This window comes from Glycine max, chromosome 8 (assembly GCF_000004515.6).
Source record: "Glycine max cultivar Williams 82 chromosome 8, Glycine_max_v4.0, whole genome shotgun sequence".
NCBI classification, from domain to species: domain Eukaryota; kingdom Viridiplantae; phylum Streptophyta; class Magnoliopsida; order Fabales; family Fabaceae; genus Glycine; species Glycine max.
Window position 1 is genome coordinate 1,749,234 of NC_038244.2, and position 17,534 is coordinate 1,766,767.

The window sequence follows — 17,534 nt, forward strand, 5'->3', positions numbered from 1 at the left end:
GTGTAGCAAAGAAATTCCCTTTGTTTTTTTTTCGTTAACAGCCCATTCATTTCAAAACCAAACAGTAATTAGTTTTTCATTTTTATTATTATTATTAGGCTTAAATATACTTTTGATTATGTAATATATATATTTTTATTAGGCTTATATTTTTTTCAAATGATCCTTATAAATTTTATTTTTCCTACTTTAAGAAAAAATATTTTATAATAAAATAACAAGGGCTAAAATAAAAGAAATAAATTTTACAAGAACTATTTTAAATAAATAATTTTATATGAAACAAAACATAAAAGTAGTATATTACATTAACCATAAATATATTTAAGCAATATTATTATTATTATTATTTTCCATAATGGTTCAAAATTACCCGTTAATGCTTACTAGTAATTCTGTGGATCTTCAGAAATTCAAAATCGCCTGTACATGGTAAAAAAAATGATCGTGTATCTCTTCTCAGTCTCACCAACGGTCAAATAATAAAAGAAGCCAAGAGTCGCACGCACCCCTCCCTCTTTCAAATTTAAAAAATCCGACCGTTGCTCCAATCTCCTATAAAAGGCTCCTCTTTTATACACAAACAAATACACACTGACTCACTGTTCTAATTCATTTCTGAAATAGAATTCCGTTATTCTCTCTCTCTCTCTCTTGTTTCATCGATGGGTGGCACAGTTGTTGCTGAAGTACCCACAAAGAGGGGAAGGGGCAGAAGGGCCCTGAAGGAGAAAACCCCATCAACGAACGATGCTAACATCATCATAGCCACACCAATTTCGCCATCATCCGAAAAGGCGGCACAAGTTGTTCCCTCAAAGAAAAAACAAGATTCAAAGAAGCAGCAATCTTTCGAAAAAGAATTGCTGGAGATGCAGGAAATGCTGCAGCAGATGCGCCTCGAGAAGGAGAAGACCGAAGAGCTCTTGAAGGTCAAGGACGAGGCTCTCAAGCTGAAGGAAGAAGAGCTTGAAAACCGTGGCCGGGAGCAAGAGAAGCTTCAGACCGAGCTCAAAAAATTGCAGAAGTTGAAGGAGTTTAAACCTACCATGGTGAGTTCACTTCATCTAGCTTATGGATCTTTTCAGTTTTATCATCGCGATCTTTGATATTGTGGAAAATAGGCAATTGGGGCCTATGGTCGCAGAGATCCCAAAAACCCTTGACCCAAATTGTGATTGTTTACTGTTTTTTAAAATCTTTTCTTTTAATCATTTTCTTGTGCTTTTATTTTTATTTATGTGGGTGTTTCTTTCTCTCTCTTTTTTTTGGTAGAATTTGCCTGTGTTGAAAGATAATGAAGAAAAGAAGGATAAGAAGAAGAAGGGGTGCTCTGAGAAGAAACGGCCTTCTCCACCTTACATTTTGTGGATGAAAGACCAATGGAATGAGGTAAAAACAGGAAATCATTTGGGATAATTCATTCAATTTTTCTTATTTTCTCTCTTTATTTTGTTGGTTTAAGCTCAATGTTTTTTATGTATTGATGGCTTGGTGCAGATCAAGAAAGCGAACCCAGAGGCTGAATTTAAGGAAATTTCAACCATGCTAGGTGCTAAATGGAAGACTGTTAGTGCAGAAGAGAAGAAGCCTTATGAGGGGATATACCATGCGGAGAAAGAAGCTTATTTGCAGGTGATTGCAAAGGAAAAACGTGAAACTGAGGCAATGAGGTTGTTGGAAGACGAGCAGAAGCAGAGGACTGCGATGGAATTGCTTGAACAGTACATGCAATTCAAACAAGAGGCAGAAAAAGATGGCAAGAAGAACAAGTAAGTTACATATACCTCCCTTTGGACCATTCTTCTTTCTTGTGTGGTTATTGATGTTTTTTATACATGTTCACAGGAAAGAGAAGGATCCATTGAAACCAAAGCACCCCATGTCAGCTTATTTCTTGTTCACTAATGATAGGCGAGCAGCTCTTGCTGCCGAGAACAAGAATTTCTTGGAGGTAATTGCGTGCCACCCTTGTTTGTGAATTGTGATCTTAGAGTTCATTAATCATGATTGAAGAACACATATAAAGGGTTGATTGTTTAAATTCAGGTTCCAAAAATCACATCCGAAGAGTGGAAAAACATGACAGAAGAACAAAAAAGACCCTATGAAGAGGTATGCTTCTTTGGTCTATCAATTATCATTGAGTCATTTAGAGGCATAACTTATTATGTAACTCTCAGATGGCAAAGAAAAATAAGGAGCAATATGCCCTAGAAATGGAGGCTTATAAACAGAAGAAAGATGAGGAGGCTGCCCATTTCATGAAGGAAGAGGAGGAGCAGATGAAACTTCAAAAACAAGAAGCATTGCAACTGCTTAAGAAGAAGGAGAAAACTGAAAATATAATCAAGGTTTTTTCTTCTCTATCAATTGTTCTAGTCCTTTTGTTTTACATTCCAGTACTTTAGTTGATGCTAATCCACCCAAGCAATGTTGCAGAAAACAAAACAGAACCGCCAGAAGAAGAAACAGAACAAGGATGACAAGAATTCTGATCCAAACAGGCCTAAGAAGCCTGCATCCTCATTCATCTTATTCAGGTGAATTTCAAATTAAGTAACATGAAATTGGAAGTATAGTGACAATCTAACAAGTCAAAGCTTTATTCCGTGCAGCAAAGAAGCAAGGAAAACTTTACAGGAGGAGCGACCAGGAATCAGCACCTCAACCCTTAATGCACTTGTTTCATTGAAGTGGAAGGTTAGTGTTGGTTGCATCTTTAACTTGTTGTTTTGCTTAATTCAACCATATTTCATCTTTAACTTGTGTGATGCAATTTGGCTATTAGGAACTGAGCGAGGAAGATAGACAATTCTGGAATGGCCAAGCATCAAAAGCAATGGATGCATACAAGAAGGAATTGGAGGAATACAACAAATCCCTTGCTGCAACTGCATGCCAGGAGCAGAAAACCGAATAATAATTAATTGAAAAGGAAGAAAAAAACCCCTTGTGCGCATGTTCAAAATTATATTGAATATGCTATCTTCAAAATTTAGTCCTCATTAATGGCTTTCATGTAGTTGTAATTTTTTACGCAAATTCTCTTCATGCAGTTTTTATTAATCTTGAATTTGGCCATTTTTTTTAGTCTTATCTCCTTCGTGTTGTTCAATGCCTGATTTTTTTTTTTTTTTTTCATTTTCATTTGTTAACTAACAGGGGGGGTCCCTGTGGCATCTCTCTGGTTTTAAAAAATAAAATATATTTGAATTTTTCAGGAAAAGAGAGTATATAAATTTTATTACTTAGGAGAAGAAAGAACATTATGAGAGTATAATTTTCTAAAAAGATGAGTTTTTTTTTTCATAATCAAAATTAATTAAAGGATAGATGTACAACAGAAAACAAGATAGACAAATTGATATGGTGGGCACATTAAAAAAAAAACTAAATAACAAAATGAAAAATATTACAAGACGAGAGTTAAATCATGTTAGTTTTTTTTTAAAAATGACTTTCTGACATATATATATATGGGATTATATAACTCAGGATTTATTGTTGTTCTAGTTTATTAAAAGGCAAAAGTGATTTAAATGTGATTTTTTTTTTGTTCAAGATGGTTATAATGTGTTTACAAACCCATCTATTGTACACATTAAACATTTTTTTTACAGACATTAAAATTATGTTTGGATAGATGACAAAGAAAAAATGATTATAAATAACAATAAAAAATATTGCGAGAAGAAGAATATCATTTCACGTATTGAAAAGGAGGAGGGAAGAAAACGACAATGGAATACTAGCAACATCTGTTTCTTATATTTTATTATAAACTCATACAAGACTATATTCCTGCATCCTCTTTAAAACTAATTAGCATTAATTACTTGTTTCTTATATTTTATTATAAACTCATACAAGACTATATTCCTGCATCCTCTTTAAAACTAATTAGCATTAATTACTTGTTCTTTGCTCTCTGACCACCCACGTGGAATACTTTTGTCAACGCAACTCATTTTGTGATAATGATAGACGACGACGGAGCCTAATAAATACAGTGTTACCTCATAAATGTAATCAATACAGTGCCTTAATTGGCTTTTATGGCGACCTTTTTTCTTTTTTTTTTTTTTTTAGGTCAAACTGGTGAGACATGTGTTAGAGCATCCCAGCTGAGATCTATTGGGCTGGGCCTAGCCAGAGGCCTAAATCCGGAACAACTTTGATCTCCTTGATTTATCTTTTAGGCTTATGAGTAGCCAGTAGTTGTTTGAGGAGTTGCTTCATTGTGGAATTCAAAGGTAATCAGATGCTGCATGTCTTAATTACGTAACATGAAACATGAAACATGAAACATATGATATATCACTTAACCACCGCAATTGTTGGACCAACGATACTAACCCTGCCGTACGCGTTAAGGGTCATGTCGTCACCTTCTACTCTTACTTCCTCGTGTCCAAAGTGTGATTACGTTCTTTACTTGCTTTGTGTCACCGCACAAACAAGAATATTTTCTTGCTTTTTAAATTTCCTATTTTCAGTTCCACTTAAATTGTATGTCTCTCCTTTTCCTTAGCTTTTATGGAGCGTTTCTCGTTCTTCATTAACTCTCTTGTTCAATTCTTCTTCTTCTTTTTTTATGAAAATTTCTTAGATTTTTTTATTTAAATAATTAGAGGCTTGTGACAAATTCGGAATGCAAAATGATTTTAAAGGTTCAAAGGTAGCAAGCAAATCTGCAAATGTGAGTAAATGTGAAAGATTTTATAGCAAGTGAGATTAAAGTTTCATAGATCGATAATTTTTTTAAAAAAACTTGTAATTTTGTGTGAAATATGATATTTTAATTGATAGTTTTATGTATAAAAGGTTAATTACACCTTTTCGTTTTGAAAATTTTCTTTTTATCAGATTTCTCTTCTTCTTTCTTATATGTCTTTCTTGATTTCCTCATCTCTTTTCTAATTTAAATTAATTTCCTACTCTATTTTTCAATCTTACTTGATTTTCTCTTATTTCTTTTTTTTTAATGGTCTGAACTTTTAACCTAAAATCATACATACTCCTCTAAATCCTGACCACTAGGTCAACCCTAGTGGTTTTTTTTATTTTCTCTAATTTCTTATGATAAATTATTCTTATCTTTTTTCATTATATATAAATTTATCTATTTTAACTCGTATACTGATTTAAATTATTTAAATAAACATTAAATTTTATTGAAACCATTTAATATATATTTACTTTATATGATATGGATAATTTTCACTTTTTATGATAAACAATTACAACTATAAGTTGGATTTGACGCATGTAATGTACGAGAGCAAAAATACTAGTGTTAAATAAATTTGTTTATGAAAAATTAATAGTTTTAATAGCATCTACATGATTACTTAAATGATTTGTTAGTCTAAAATTTATGAGTCTTACAATGTCACAAATTTAAAAATTTTACAAAAAAATTTACTCCAAATGAATTAAGCAACACTTATTTATATAAATAACTCACTTGAGTAACACATTATCAAGTCATATTCTTCAATAGTAAAAATTTATTAAGTAACATTGCTTAATTTTAAGCCACTTATGAAAGACCCCTATTGGAGATGCTATGAGAGAATAACTGTTTTATAAAATAAAAAAAAGAAGAGAGAAATAACTGTAATAATTGAAAATTAAAAAACTTAAATATAATAAGAAAAACTAAGAAACTAAATTTAAATAAAAAATCATTTAGAGACTGAAGTCGATATAAACTATAACAGCACCCAAAAGTTTAATCAAATCTTTTTATATTATTTATTTTTTGAAAACAATATATATTTTCAAACCAACTACCTTGGAATTGAGCTTGCTTCTATCTATTTAGTATTTTCTGAGGGCTTTTTCTTTTTCTTTTTTATTTGGCGCAGAAATTTCGGGCTTTATCTGCCTAATTTACTTTGATAACTTATGCTCACAAATTATATGTGGCCCATATTTGTGCACCAATCCTCATATTGTTTGGTAAGATATTTATCTTTTGGATCATATTGAAATTTTCATTGTTATAAAATTGACTTTTAAAAATAATTATTATATGTCTTTTACAATAATTTTGAATGTCTTTAAAATTATTATTGTGGGCAGTTAAATTTTTTCACAATAATTTCAAAACTTTCTTAAAAAATATATTTTTTAGGTGATTTTTCAAAAAAGTATCTTAAAATATTTACTTACTAATATGATTTTTGAAGAACTGTTTTAGAAAAGTTATAATCACAAGTATAAAATTATAAACGAATTTTGTTTCACAAATTTGTACATATATAAATTCTAATGAGATCACGCTTATATAGGTATCACATATGTGGAAAAATTTCTATACCTAAATATGTGTAATGACATCATGGACAAAATAAAAATTATAATGACATCAACTAAATTTGACATAAAGCATAAGAAATTTTGAATTCAGTAATAAAGTGGAAAATCAAGCTTATGCATGGCTAATAGACCCTGCTAATTAGCATACACTAATATTCAGAAGTTAACAAAACTCAAACAAATCAAGAGCCTGTTAGCTACGTACAAATTAAGAAGATCCCAGCTAGTATGACAAACTGCTACAATCAATTAGTTTTATATATTATTAATATTTAACATCAATGCTAATATTTTAATATAAATATAAATGTAAATTTTCTAACATCAATGCTAATATTTTAATATAAATATAAATGTAAATATTCTAACATGTGTTATCCTGTATTAGTAACTAATGTGTCTTCGAAACGCATTAGTTAATTCACCAAGTAGGAAAAAAATTAAACATTAATAAACAAGAGAAAGATCAAGAACAATATTTACATTACCTTCCGTTTTGTGCAACTTATTATTATAATACCTGTACTATTTTTATAAACAAAATTGATCAAAACAGATAGAGCAGACTGATTATCATGTCTTTTGTCGAAGAAAAATGTCAAAAGAGACAAGAGTGAAATATAAAATGTAATACCTGTAACAAAGTACGACATTTCCTTCTTTGGACCTGAACGAAAGAAGTAACAAGAAATTAAAATGTATGCCAAATTTGTTTAATAGAAATTACAAGAAAGTTCAATCACCAACACCACAAACAAAAAAAATCTAGTACTTTTAGGTATAGGAATCCCAAAACAATGTAGTATAGCAAAAACTTTGATAGAGTTGAAGAAATAACATTCATGAAAATCCCAACGATTTATGATAGTTGATAAAGATATACCCCAAAGAGGGAAAAAGGTATTCATAACTTCATAAATCATTGTTTATCTCACTTTTTTTTTTCTTTATCTACTAGTTTGAATTATAATCAGATTGATTAGAGAATCTCCAACTAACCCCGCCTATTTATATCATCCTTTGTGATTTCTATTAATTAATGGTACAAGAATTATAATTTCTTCTTCTAAAATATAAACTACAAATTGATTTATTTAATTTGCTTTACTCTTTGGAAATTATAATAACAAAAAAGAAACAATAAGAAGCAGTGAATACAAGTTATTCATTAAAGAATTGAGTTGTGGTGGGTGAACAAGAGTGAACTCAAATGTTTTTTTTAGCACATTTCAAAGCTTGAATTGCTAGAGTGAACAAGAGTTTCTCTCACTTATACCTGGACATTTTGCCACAACTTTTAAGAAAAATAATTGTATTAATATTCTCTTTTACGTCGGTTCTAAATCAAAGTGATTGTAGAAATAGACAAGGCTTCAAAGAGAATTACATGTGTACTCTCACACTCTCTCTATTCCCACCAGTTAACTATCAATAACAAAAACTGACGCATGCCCTACATGTTTATATTTATCCTATTATGCTTAACATTCACCCGCTAATAATCTATTTGATTGAAATAAGTGAAAATCCTATCCTCCTCCTCACATATATAGAGGGCCATGATACACTGACACCATAAAATAAAGTCAGCAATAATGCTCATAAGCAACTTAAATTTAAATGTTTGATAAAAAAAAGGCACTATAAAAAGCATATATTTTATTACTTATTACATCTTTATTATAACAATCATGACTATTCTATTATCATAATCTGTGAATCAACTAACGAATGTTCTTTTTTAATTTAACTTATGATATCAAATTAAAGTTTTAAGTATATAATTACATTAAATACTCTAAAAAAGTCTTACAGCCATGTAATGTGGTCTCCATAAAAAATATATTATTTTTTTTCTTTTAAATTAATTTTTTTCTCCACATGATTATTATTATGTTATGGTATTAATGGGCTTTAAACAGTTTCAAATAATATCAGGTCCAGTAAAGTCTGCGTTGGGTTACTTCTGGTTTCTACATGTCATACCTTCGTCTAGTGTAAAATCATACTTTCTCGTTTAAAATAAACTAAAGTTGAACTTGAATCTTCATTGGGGATTTTAGTTTATGATGTTGATGGTTGGTTAGAGCAAAGGGACTGTCACGTCTCGAACCTGGGACCGATAATGGTATTGCAACAAGCAAACCATTACACCAGGCTGTAGACAGCCATTAGGGATTTTAGTTTGAATATATTGTGAAACGTTTAGGATAAAACATTTTGAATTTAAGATATTATGTCAATATATTATTTCAAGAGTAAAAGGTTATGCAATAAATAATAAGAATTACATGATCACTCATTATGTAAGATAAATTTATTAATTTTTAAAAAAATAATCCAAACGATGATTATAATTAATGGATGACTGTAAAATTATTTTACAGTGAATAGAAATTAAACTCTTATTTCAATTCTTTATTATTAGCCAACCTTAATGGATTATATTTCTAATTATGTTGTGATTACAAACTTTAATTAATGTTACCTCAATTAAAATGGAAAAAAATATGTTTAAGGCTTAAATAAAAAATTAAAACTAAATTAGAACAAGCTTGTCATATATAATTATTTGTAATTGAATGATAGTATTAAAAAAACCTATATAAATATACTTTTTTCACAAGTTTAATTTTGCTTGTTTTACATTCTCATTTAATAAAAATAAAATAAAATTGCCGGTTATACATGCACACAGTAGTATTTTAAGTCGTTAAAATCTGAAAAATCAATTTAATAAATAAAATTTAAATCGTGGTGACATTCTTTTAATTAACATATAATATCCAATAGTTAATTCTTGTCGTGGATCTTGTTTTGTCTTATATTATACAAACTTATCTAATCCCTAGTCAAACTTCCTATTAAAATTCCAATTTCACAGTTGTCCAGATTACCCATATATATATATATATACTTTTCCATGCATGGCATATTTATCACGAGTAGATCAGCCACTTCCAACTGTCTCTATCCGAAAAGTGCGAATGTGTACACCTGGAAACTCATAACTGCGTTTTGCATATCTTTCCACATGGTTTTAGGTTATTGCGTATTCTAGCTTCTTAAGTCGTTAACCTGTACATTTCAGGTTTCAATTCCACAAAACTGCTGGTAATCTTAATTAAAAAAAAGTAGAACGGTTATTAGTTTTTTTTGCAAGTCAAAAGATTTAATTAAAATTAAGTGAGAGCATGAAACGGTTATTAGTTAAAGTTTCTATATTAATTTTATGCATTTTTAGTTGATCAAAACTAAATAATTCAATGAAAGATCCAAAAAGTTATGCAACGTATTAATTTTAAGGAAACTAAATTATTAATATTTATATATTAATTTTAATGCATTCAGAGACAAACTAATTTTAGCAAACAGTTCGAAGCAATTATCACACAGGTGTCGAACAGGTTGTGTTTCAAAACAACGAACAAAAGAAATATAACTATGGGAAACGCAAATACTTAAATTTGTCGAGGTTTTATATATTAGCAAGACAACCGCGTCCACACGATTATTTATTTATTTATTTATTTTTATAATTGAGTATTAATTTAATTAACTGGTGGATTAAGTTAACTCATTCCATTAATTAATCCATGGTTGAATATCATGGCACTTATAGCCAAGTATGTACTAGAACGTGTGAATGCGATATGACATGATTCAAGATTTTCAAGGGGCCGCTTTTATTCCACGTCCCGCTGTCCCACTACATTCTCATTTATTCATATCTCTATTATTAATTGATTTCAATCCACTTAACTATTACGCCATCGTTTTTTTTTTTTTAACTTTTCTAGAATAGAAGCTTACCTGTAGTTTAATATATGATTATTGCCCAATGTAGAGCAGGTAACAGTGAAATTGAAAAAAATAAAATAAAAAGTATCCTCACGGATTTAATGGTAATGGGGTCAATATCCGCGAAACCCACTCTTTCCATGTCACAACCGCGTTTGATCCTTCACCAACCATCACATAAAAGTGGTCAAACGTCACTCTCTCTAAACCCTCTTCTCTATTTACTCATCTATATCTTCTATCCATCCCTCTCAAACCTCCTCCTATATACTACGTAGAATCCAACACAACACTCACGAAAATTAAGAAAACACTGCTATATTAATATCTTCACAACGTAACCTTTGATCTCCACAACATGGAGAAATCGAGAGAAGAAAAGCTTAGCCAAGTTTGGGATTGTGGCAGCACCCTTTATGATTCCTACGAGCTCAACTCCTTCAAACGCCAATTAAACACGGCAATAGCGAATTCCCCGAGCAATAGAAGAACCCTTTCCATGTCTCATTTACCCGAACGTTGTCTCTCATCACTACAATCACAGCCACAGCCACCCATGTCCAACAACAACAAGTCTTTCAAGATCTCTCGAACCTTCCAGAAACTCCTTCGATTTGTTTTCAAGTCCAGCAACAAATTAAGGATTTCTAGCACCCGTAATACTACTAGTAACAATATTAGTACTTTCCAAGTGGCAGAGAAATATGCCAATGACCGTTTATACGTTGTTTATGATAAATCTGAACCGGTTCTCTCCACAATTCCCGAACTTCCAGAGTTTGAGGTGGGTGTGCTTTCGCCGGATATCACTTCCTTCGTCAGAAAGTCGTCGTCGGAGCGGTTTATGGCCACCACTGCTATCGGTATTTCGTGTGCTTAACACAATTGCCTCAGTCTTTAGATGATGATAATTATTATTATTTCACTGTCATAACGTAGAAATTAGCGTATGTGTATAGTTGGTTTATGCTTTTGTTATAAGTTTCAAATTGGATGATTCACGATGTAATTGTTTAACTTTTATTTTACAAGGCAGCGTTGAATCCTGGGATCGCGTACAACTTGGACGTTTATGTGAATTATCATTATTATTAATAAAAGCGAAAAAGATTTATAAGCGTACACTATAATTAGGATTCGAAGTCAACTACCTAGGAGACGCGTTTATTAAGTGTTTATACACATGCGCCTGCAAAAGAATTCAAAATCAAAAAGTTGTTAGTTTGTCATTTTGTTTTTTTTTTTCCTAAAGGTAGTTGATTTGAGAGAGTAATCTTCATATTTTTATAATGGCAATAGTTAGTGTTAAGAAATTGAATTTATGATTTTCGTACGAATGGTATTAGCTGAAAGCAAACCTGCCGCAAATAGAATTTTTTTATACTGATTACTGATTAGTATATGTTTTATTAAAGAATGCATTATCTTCTTAGATGTTTTTATTAAATTAAGAATGAACTGTGTTATTAATTTATTTATGAAATATTTTAAATGTATATCCCATTTTGCAATGTATGTAGGTAAAACCTAAAAGAAAGAGAAAGAGAGACTAGGCATCAAAAAAAGAGAAAGAGAGACAAAATTTTCAGGGCTGGAAAAAGGGCAAAATTCATATATTTTTAAAAGTTTGAGAATTAAATTTATCAATTTGAAAGTATATGAACCAAAATCAAGTTTGGTTAAGAGTTTAGGGAGGAAAAAAAAAACATATTTTTTCTAAAAAAAGTAAACTAAAAAGGTGTGTTATTACTTTTCACAAAATCTTTTTTAAATGTGTTCGTGAATGAATTACATTATTGAAATATGCAAGCAATATCGGATTTTACATTTAAACCCGAAAAAGATGAAAATCAATGTGCAGCATGGGCCCTTGTGGCTTTGTCAATGGGACCCTTAACAATTATAAAAACTGGACCCAGAAAGCAATAGCACATGCATGCTAATTTTATGAAGAAAGATAAGGTGTGCCAATCAAGGGAGTCCGGTCCATCTTGTTGTAGGTTGAATCAAATATTCAAATGTGAGTTAATTTACAACAAGTCAAACAAAACTCGAAAACTGCCAATATTTAATGTAGTTTCCGGATTTGGAGTAGTATTTTGATTGCCCCGTTAGTTTACATTTTATTTAATTAAAAAACTAAAATAATGATTTATTTGATTAATTTATATTTAAGCAACTTTCTAAATCAATATTTATATTGTAAGCAAATTAGTAATTATAATATTTTAGATTTGCAGCATGTAATCTAATCAACCAGCATTCTAAATAATTGTAACCTTTTTCAAATGAAGGATAGCCCAATAGAGCAGTTAGTAAATGGGCCAGCCCGTTTGGAAGTTGAACGGTCCCAATGTTGCATGCATCAAGCAGAAGCAAGAGATGATGAGATAGAATAGAAGAGAGTTGAGTTTGAGTGAACAAGCCTTCCCCTCGTGTCCCTCCAACAACAAGATTTCTGCATCATCATTGACTCCCAGAGCATCGCTCCTCAGCTCTTCGCCTTTTCCTTGTTTCCCTACATGGGATTCTTGTACTTCATTACCAAGTCCAAGACTGCTCCAAACCTCACCATCTTCGGCTTCTCCTTTTGGTTGCCTTTGTTGGAGCCACTAGTCACTCTCTCTATCTCTTTGCTCCATTTATTTTTATCACTTGCTTTAACTTATAAACGTTGCTGATTTTCTGTGTTTTGAACCTTGTACAATTAAACAGTACCAGCTGGAATTTATGGTGAGTTAATTTGTTGAAAATGATGTTTAATTTGATGATAAATTTAAAGAAGATGGATGGATGTTTGATTTTTGTTTTTATGTTACACAGCGAAGGTGCATTATGGGACTTCTTTGTCCAACGTGGTGGGGCTGAGTCACTCCTCACTCTCACTAACTTGTTCATTGTCTTGGGTCTCAGAGAGGCTCTCAGAAAAGCTCAAAATTCACAAGATCAAAATGCTTCCACTCCTAACTCAGTCTTGGACGAGTAGAACAACAACAACAAGAATCCTAGGATGCAGATTTCATGTTACAAGCCATTCTATTGTCACTTTGTCACTATCATTATATATTTGTATCATTTCAGGCTCTGGGGCTGCTGTAAATAAATATGGATATTTGTGTAACTAAGTCATCAATTGGAATGAAATTACAGAGTTTTGGCCAGCGTATCCAATTTTGATGTGTAATTTTTTATCTGCTCCCTTTAATGCCCTTCTACTAAAGACGTGTCTTGTAGGTTGTACCAATGCAAATTTGCAGAAACTATTTTATTTGAAAGTGCATACTGCTAATTGCTAACACGGAGCCAAAATTGCAATTCTGATATTGACTACAAGGACGTTCATAAGTGCTGCAGTTGCTCATTCTTTATTCTACAATTCTACTGCTGTCTGAAATTGTCCCGTTTTATGAAGACTACATTCTTATAGTATTCCATTTATAGTGCAATCAGCACAAAAATCCTGGGGTATTGAAAGGGAAATTTGGATCAATTTCCACCGGATCAAGTGAGAAATTGAAATCAGGAATTGGAGAATTGGTTGCTGATGTGTTGGTGGAAATGATCTCATTGATATCGGATTTCGAATGTGACCTGTTGTAGATCCCATCAAACTCATTCATCTGGAAAGTTGGAGATGGGAAATAATTTGATTCTGGTGTTGTTGGGGATAACAGGTGTGTTTGGTATAGGTCGCTTAAGAAGGAGTCATTCTCCAGGGCCAAAGGAATCAAGCTGTGGTTGTCTTGTTTCATGCATCCAAATGAAGTGGAAGGGAAAGTGAAAGCATATGCCATATCTCCATTGTCCAGATTATCTGTGTTGACAGACAAGATACTTCTGAACTTTGCAAGGCTTTCTTGTGATGCCTGTGCATGGTGAATGTCAATGTTATGACTGTGTGCTGGTTTCTCATGTTTTTCTGGTGACTTGGGTGGCAGAACGGCATTGTTTCCCTGAGAACAGGTATGATTTCCTCTGTAAGTTATGTCAAACATTGTGGGATCTTCATCTGATCTCTGCACTTGCTTTGTTGCCCAACAGCCCTGAGTGCTGCGGAAGGTGCACCTATAGTAACTTCTGCAAATTGTCACAATGAGTCGTTAATTAGAAGCTGGCCAAGGTGAAGGCAATTTTATCCTTAAGAAAACTTGTAATTCTTTTTAAAGCAGGACCGAGGGAAGTTCTCTCACCTGGGATATTTGGCTCCAAGGATGTCTTTCTGACCATATTTTCTCCAGTTGTAACCATCTTCATGTGGTCCTTCAAGACCACTCTCACAGCTCACTCTTACACGATCCATCCATTTGGGCGTTATCTTTCTGAAAGCAATTAAAAAAGAAACACAAATACAAGTTAGGAGCTATAGTATAACCAGTTACCAGACATAGCTGATGTTTATGTGCCAGGAAACAGCTACCAAGTCTGTTCAGTAATATTCACCTTTTCTTTGAATTATGGTGATCCTTGATGGCCCCATGAACGTCCTCGCGCAGAGGACTTCCATGGACAGATAATGGGGACTCGGGTAGCAAAGTTGGTGTTGCTTGATTCATGCCCTGCAACTCGGAAGTTGATGCATTGCTGCATCTTAGAATCAGTAGAGCCTTTTCGTAAGAAGATAATATCCTCTGCAGAAGCAGATCTCTTGTGTCAACTGAATACGGCAACTTCAAGTCAGCCTTCAACTTCCTTGCTACCTCCATCCCCTGAATTAGCTCATTGATGAGTGTGTTCCGCTCCCAGCTCAAGTCACTCTCCATTTTTGTCTTGTTTTATAATATTGCCAAAATGGTCGTAGATGATGCTCTTCTCTGGAAGCAATAGTTTCGTTTTCTGCTGAAGAAAATTACGAGAACCTTGGAGTGGTGAGGTATAGTAAACAATGAACATGGACTTAGCCAGAACGAGACTTGAAATTTCAAATGGATTTCTTAGGATTGAGTGGTTTGTGGTAGAAGAGAGCGAATTAGGCTAGTGAAAGGTAAGGTGTGTTTTTTGCTGAATGAAGGCCATGTATTTAAAGGGTGGCAAATGAGGAGTTAGTGTTGGAGGGTTGAAAGTCCAAGTTTGACTGAGATGTGCGAGTTTTTCAGCTAAGACCGGTATTTGATGAGTGAATAGTGTGATGAATAAGAAAGCTGACCGAGTCCACTTCAAATGATAGGGTCCATGATCCTGCGAGGCATCATTTAATTTGAAGGCTTCAAATGAATTTTCAAACCTCACTCCGCGTGATCGCTTTGGTCCCTTAAGAGAAAGAGAAACCAAGAAACATAGAAGACTGCTTACGTGACATTGTTCTTTTCATCTACCCAATTTCTTCGTTCATCTTCGCCTAAGTGGCCAAGTCAACTTAAAATAAATAGATAGTTCCATGCTCTCTACTGTTTCTCACCTTGGAGGGTTGTCGCCTTCTGCACTCTTCATATCTGAGGAAAGTTAAGTCTGAAAAACAACATTTGACGGATGAGTTATTTTAACTGACATTTAATTTCTTTTAAATACTACTAAAACAATACTGTCTTTAGAAGTGTGTTAGTACACATATACACACCACAATAAATAAATAAAGCACTCTGATTTATTCATGAACTGTATTATTATTCTCTTAAAAAATTAATTGTATTATTATTGAACTCATTGACTTGTATTATAATTACTTTAAAAAATTATATCATGAGCATTAATTAATAGATAGAGTAAATTTTTATTCGGATTATGTATCAAAATTAAACTCTCGCTATATACGATTTGACATAAATAATGGTAAAATGAGTAACCTTTGATGAGAAAATTAATTGTTTATATGAATTATTCACTGTAAGAAGGAGTCTAGTATATAGGGAGGAAGTGGGAGATTTCTCTTTACATACAGTACTCTAGTTCTCTTAGTTGTGTTAACCCTTTTGAGTGCTCTCCCAAAGAGTTTGGTTTTTGTTTTTGTATTAAAAAAACACAACTATTTGATTAATCAATATCTAATAATTTAAAAATGACTCAAATCATTTATGCTCTTATCTTAAAATTGGACAAGAATCTAAAACAGAGGTGACTGATCCAAATCTCTGTTATCATGTAAGTAGGCTTAAAGCATGGTGGATAATTAGTTAGCATGAATTTCAACTAAACGGAGAACGATTAACATAATTTAGTTCGAGTGCACTGCGTTTCAAGTTTTTTTTGGGTATTTAATTTTATTGTTAAATTTTCGAAACTTACTGCTGTTTTCACACCAATGCCTTTTTTTATATATAGCCAATGCATTATTTCTTTCTTTGTGTTACCAAAAGTCAACATTTGAATGCTTCATTATAATTGTCTTCTTTGAATAAAAGGAGATATTTTAGCCGCCAAACTCATCATTGCTTTTCCACCTTGGCTTTACTTTTATTTTGAAGGAAGAAACTTATATTATATCAAGATGGATAATAGGGTCAGTACAAGAGTTAGGATATCTTCGTCAGCTATTTCTAAAATTTTATTTAATATAAAAGCCGCAGTTATGTACACATATCAAAATTTGAGCCATTGGAAACTGCCGGGGATCTCTACTCTCCACTTTAATATATACGTAGCTGTAGATGCATGATCCATCATCGTGATACACAATTATGTAAAAAGGAAAGAAACTTTATAATGCTAGTTATCACTAAGGTGGAAACCTATCACGAAAAAAGAAACACTAAGGTGGAAATAGATTAGACAATTTGGTACAGGTTGACAGTCTAATTTACATATGTTCTGATTTGGCTTAACTTGTTTATTATATAAAACCACTTTCTAAAAAGTATGATTAAGTCTGTAAAAAAAAAAGGTTTGTACAAGTAGATTAGATTTAGACTTCATCTTTTTAATGAAAATCAGACTTATCATAATCTAACTTGATTTAACTTAATTTTATTCTTATCCAACAACATCGAATGATTAATATAAGAGTAATTACATCATGACTCGTCCATCTCATAAATTATAGTTGAGTATATCAACTCATTAAGTGTGTGCATGTTTGGATGAATTTGTAAATAATTTTGAATAAAATTATTTTTAAAAAATTGGTTTTGGTTAAACTTTATTTTGAAATTAACTTATTTATGTTCATATATTTTTTTGTAAAAGCAATTTCGTTGTAATTTTTTATTTAACACAAAAGTTATTTTTCAACATTTTCAACCAAACTAAAGATATATTGGAAGCAAAATCTAACAATAATTAAAAAAATCGTGTCATCAATTTTGATATTTCCCTCGTTGCAAACGCAGATTCCAATATTCATTTCCTTTTATAAAGAATCAGAAAATACAATAAAAAGAAAATTTTAAAATATATTATGGATGCTCATCTCAATACTCTAGTCTATTTTGACGATCTTCTGAACGAAATTAATTTGGTATATATTCACTGGGCAA

General features: G+C 31.9%; 3 protein-coding genes across 3 annotated transcripts; 2 read left to right on the forward strand and 1 right to left on the reverse strand.

Annotated features, from left to right (window-relative positions):
* Positions 1–585: 585 nt before the first annotated feature.
* Positions 586–3,099, forward strand: LOC100783033 (high mobility group B protein 6). The gene is made up of 9 exons (XM_003530314.5): positions 586–1,052; positions 1,276–1,392; positions 1,501–1,772; positions 1,849–1,954; positions 2,050–2,115; positions 2,184–2,354; positions 2,443–2,543; positions 2,619–2,703; positions 2,792–3,099. The coding sequence occupies exons 1-9, from the start codon at positions 666–668 to the stop codon at positions 2,921–2,923; spliced, it is 1,437 nt and encodes a 478-aa protein (XP_003530362.1). The 5' UTR covers positions 586–665; the 3' UTR covers positions 2,924–3,099.
* Positions 3,100–10,257: 7,158 nt separating this feature from the next.
* LOC100779644 (uncharacterized) lies at positions 10,258–11,250 on the forward strand. Its single transcript, XM_006584695.4, has one exon. The coding sequence runs from the start codon at positions 10,487–10,489 to the stop codon at positions 11,006–11,008; it is 522 nt and encodes a 173-aa protein (XP_006584758.1). The 5' UTR covers positions 10,258–10,486; the 3' UTR covers positions 11,009–11,250.
* A 2,128-nt stretch (positions 11,251–13,378) lies between these two features.
* On the reverse strand, positions 13,379–15,118 carry WRKY46 (WRKY transcription factor 46). The gene is made up of 3 exons (NM_001354170.1): positions 14,569–15,118; positions 14,319–14,447; positions 13,379–14,205 (listed from the first exon to the last, which is right to left on the reverse strand). The coding sequence occupies exons 1-3, from the start codon at positions 14,886–14,888 to the stop codon at positions 13,575–13,577; spliced, it is 1,080 nt and encodes a 359-aa protein (NP_001341099.1). The 5' UTR covers positions 14,889–15,118; the 3' UTR covers positions 13,379–13,574.
* Positions 15,119–17,534: the final 2,416 nt, after the last annotated feature.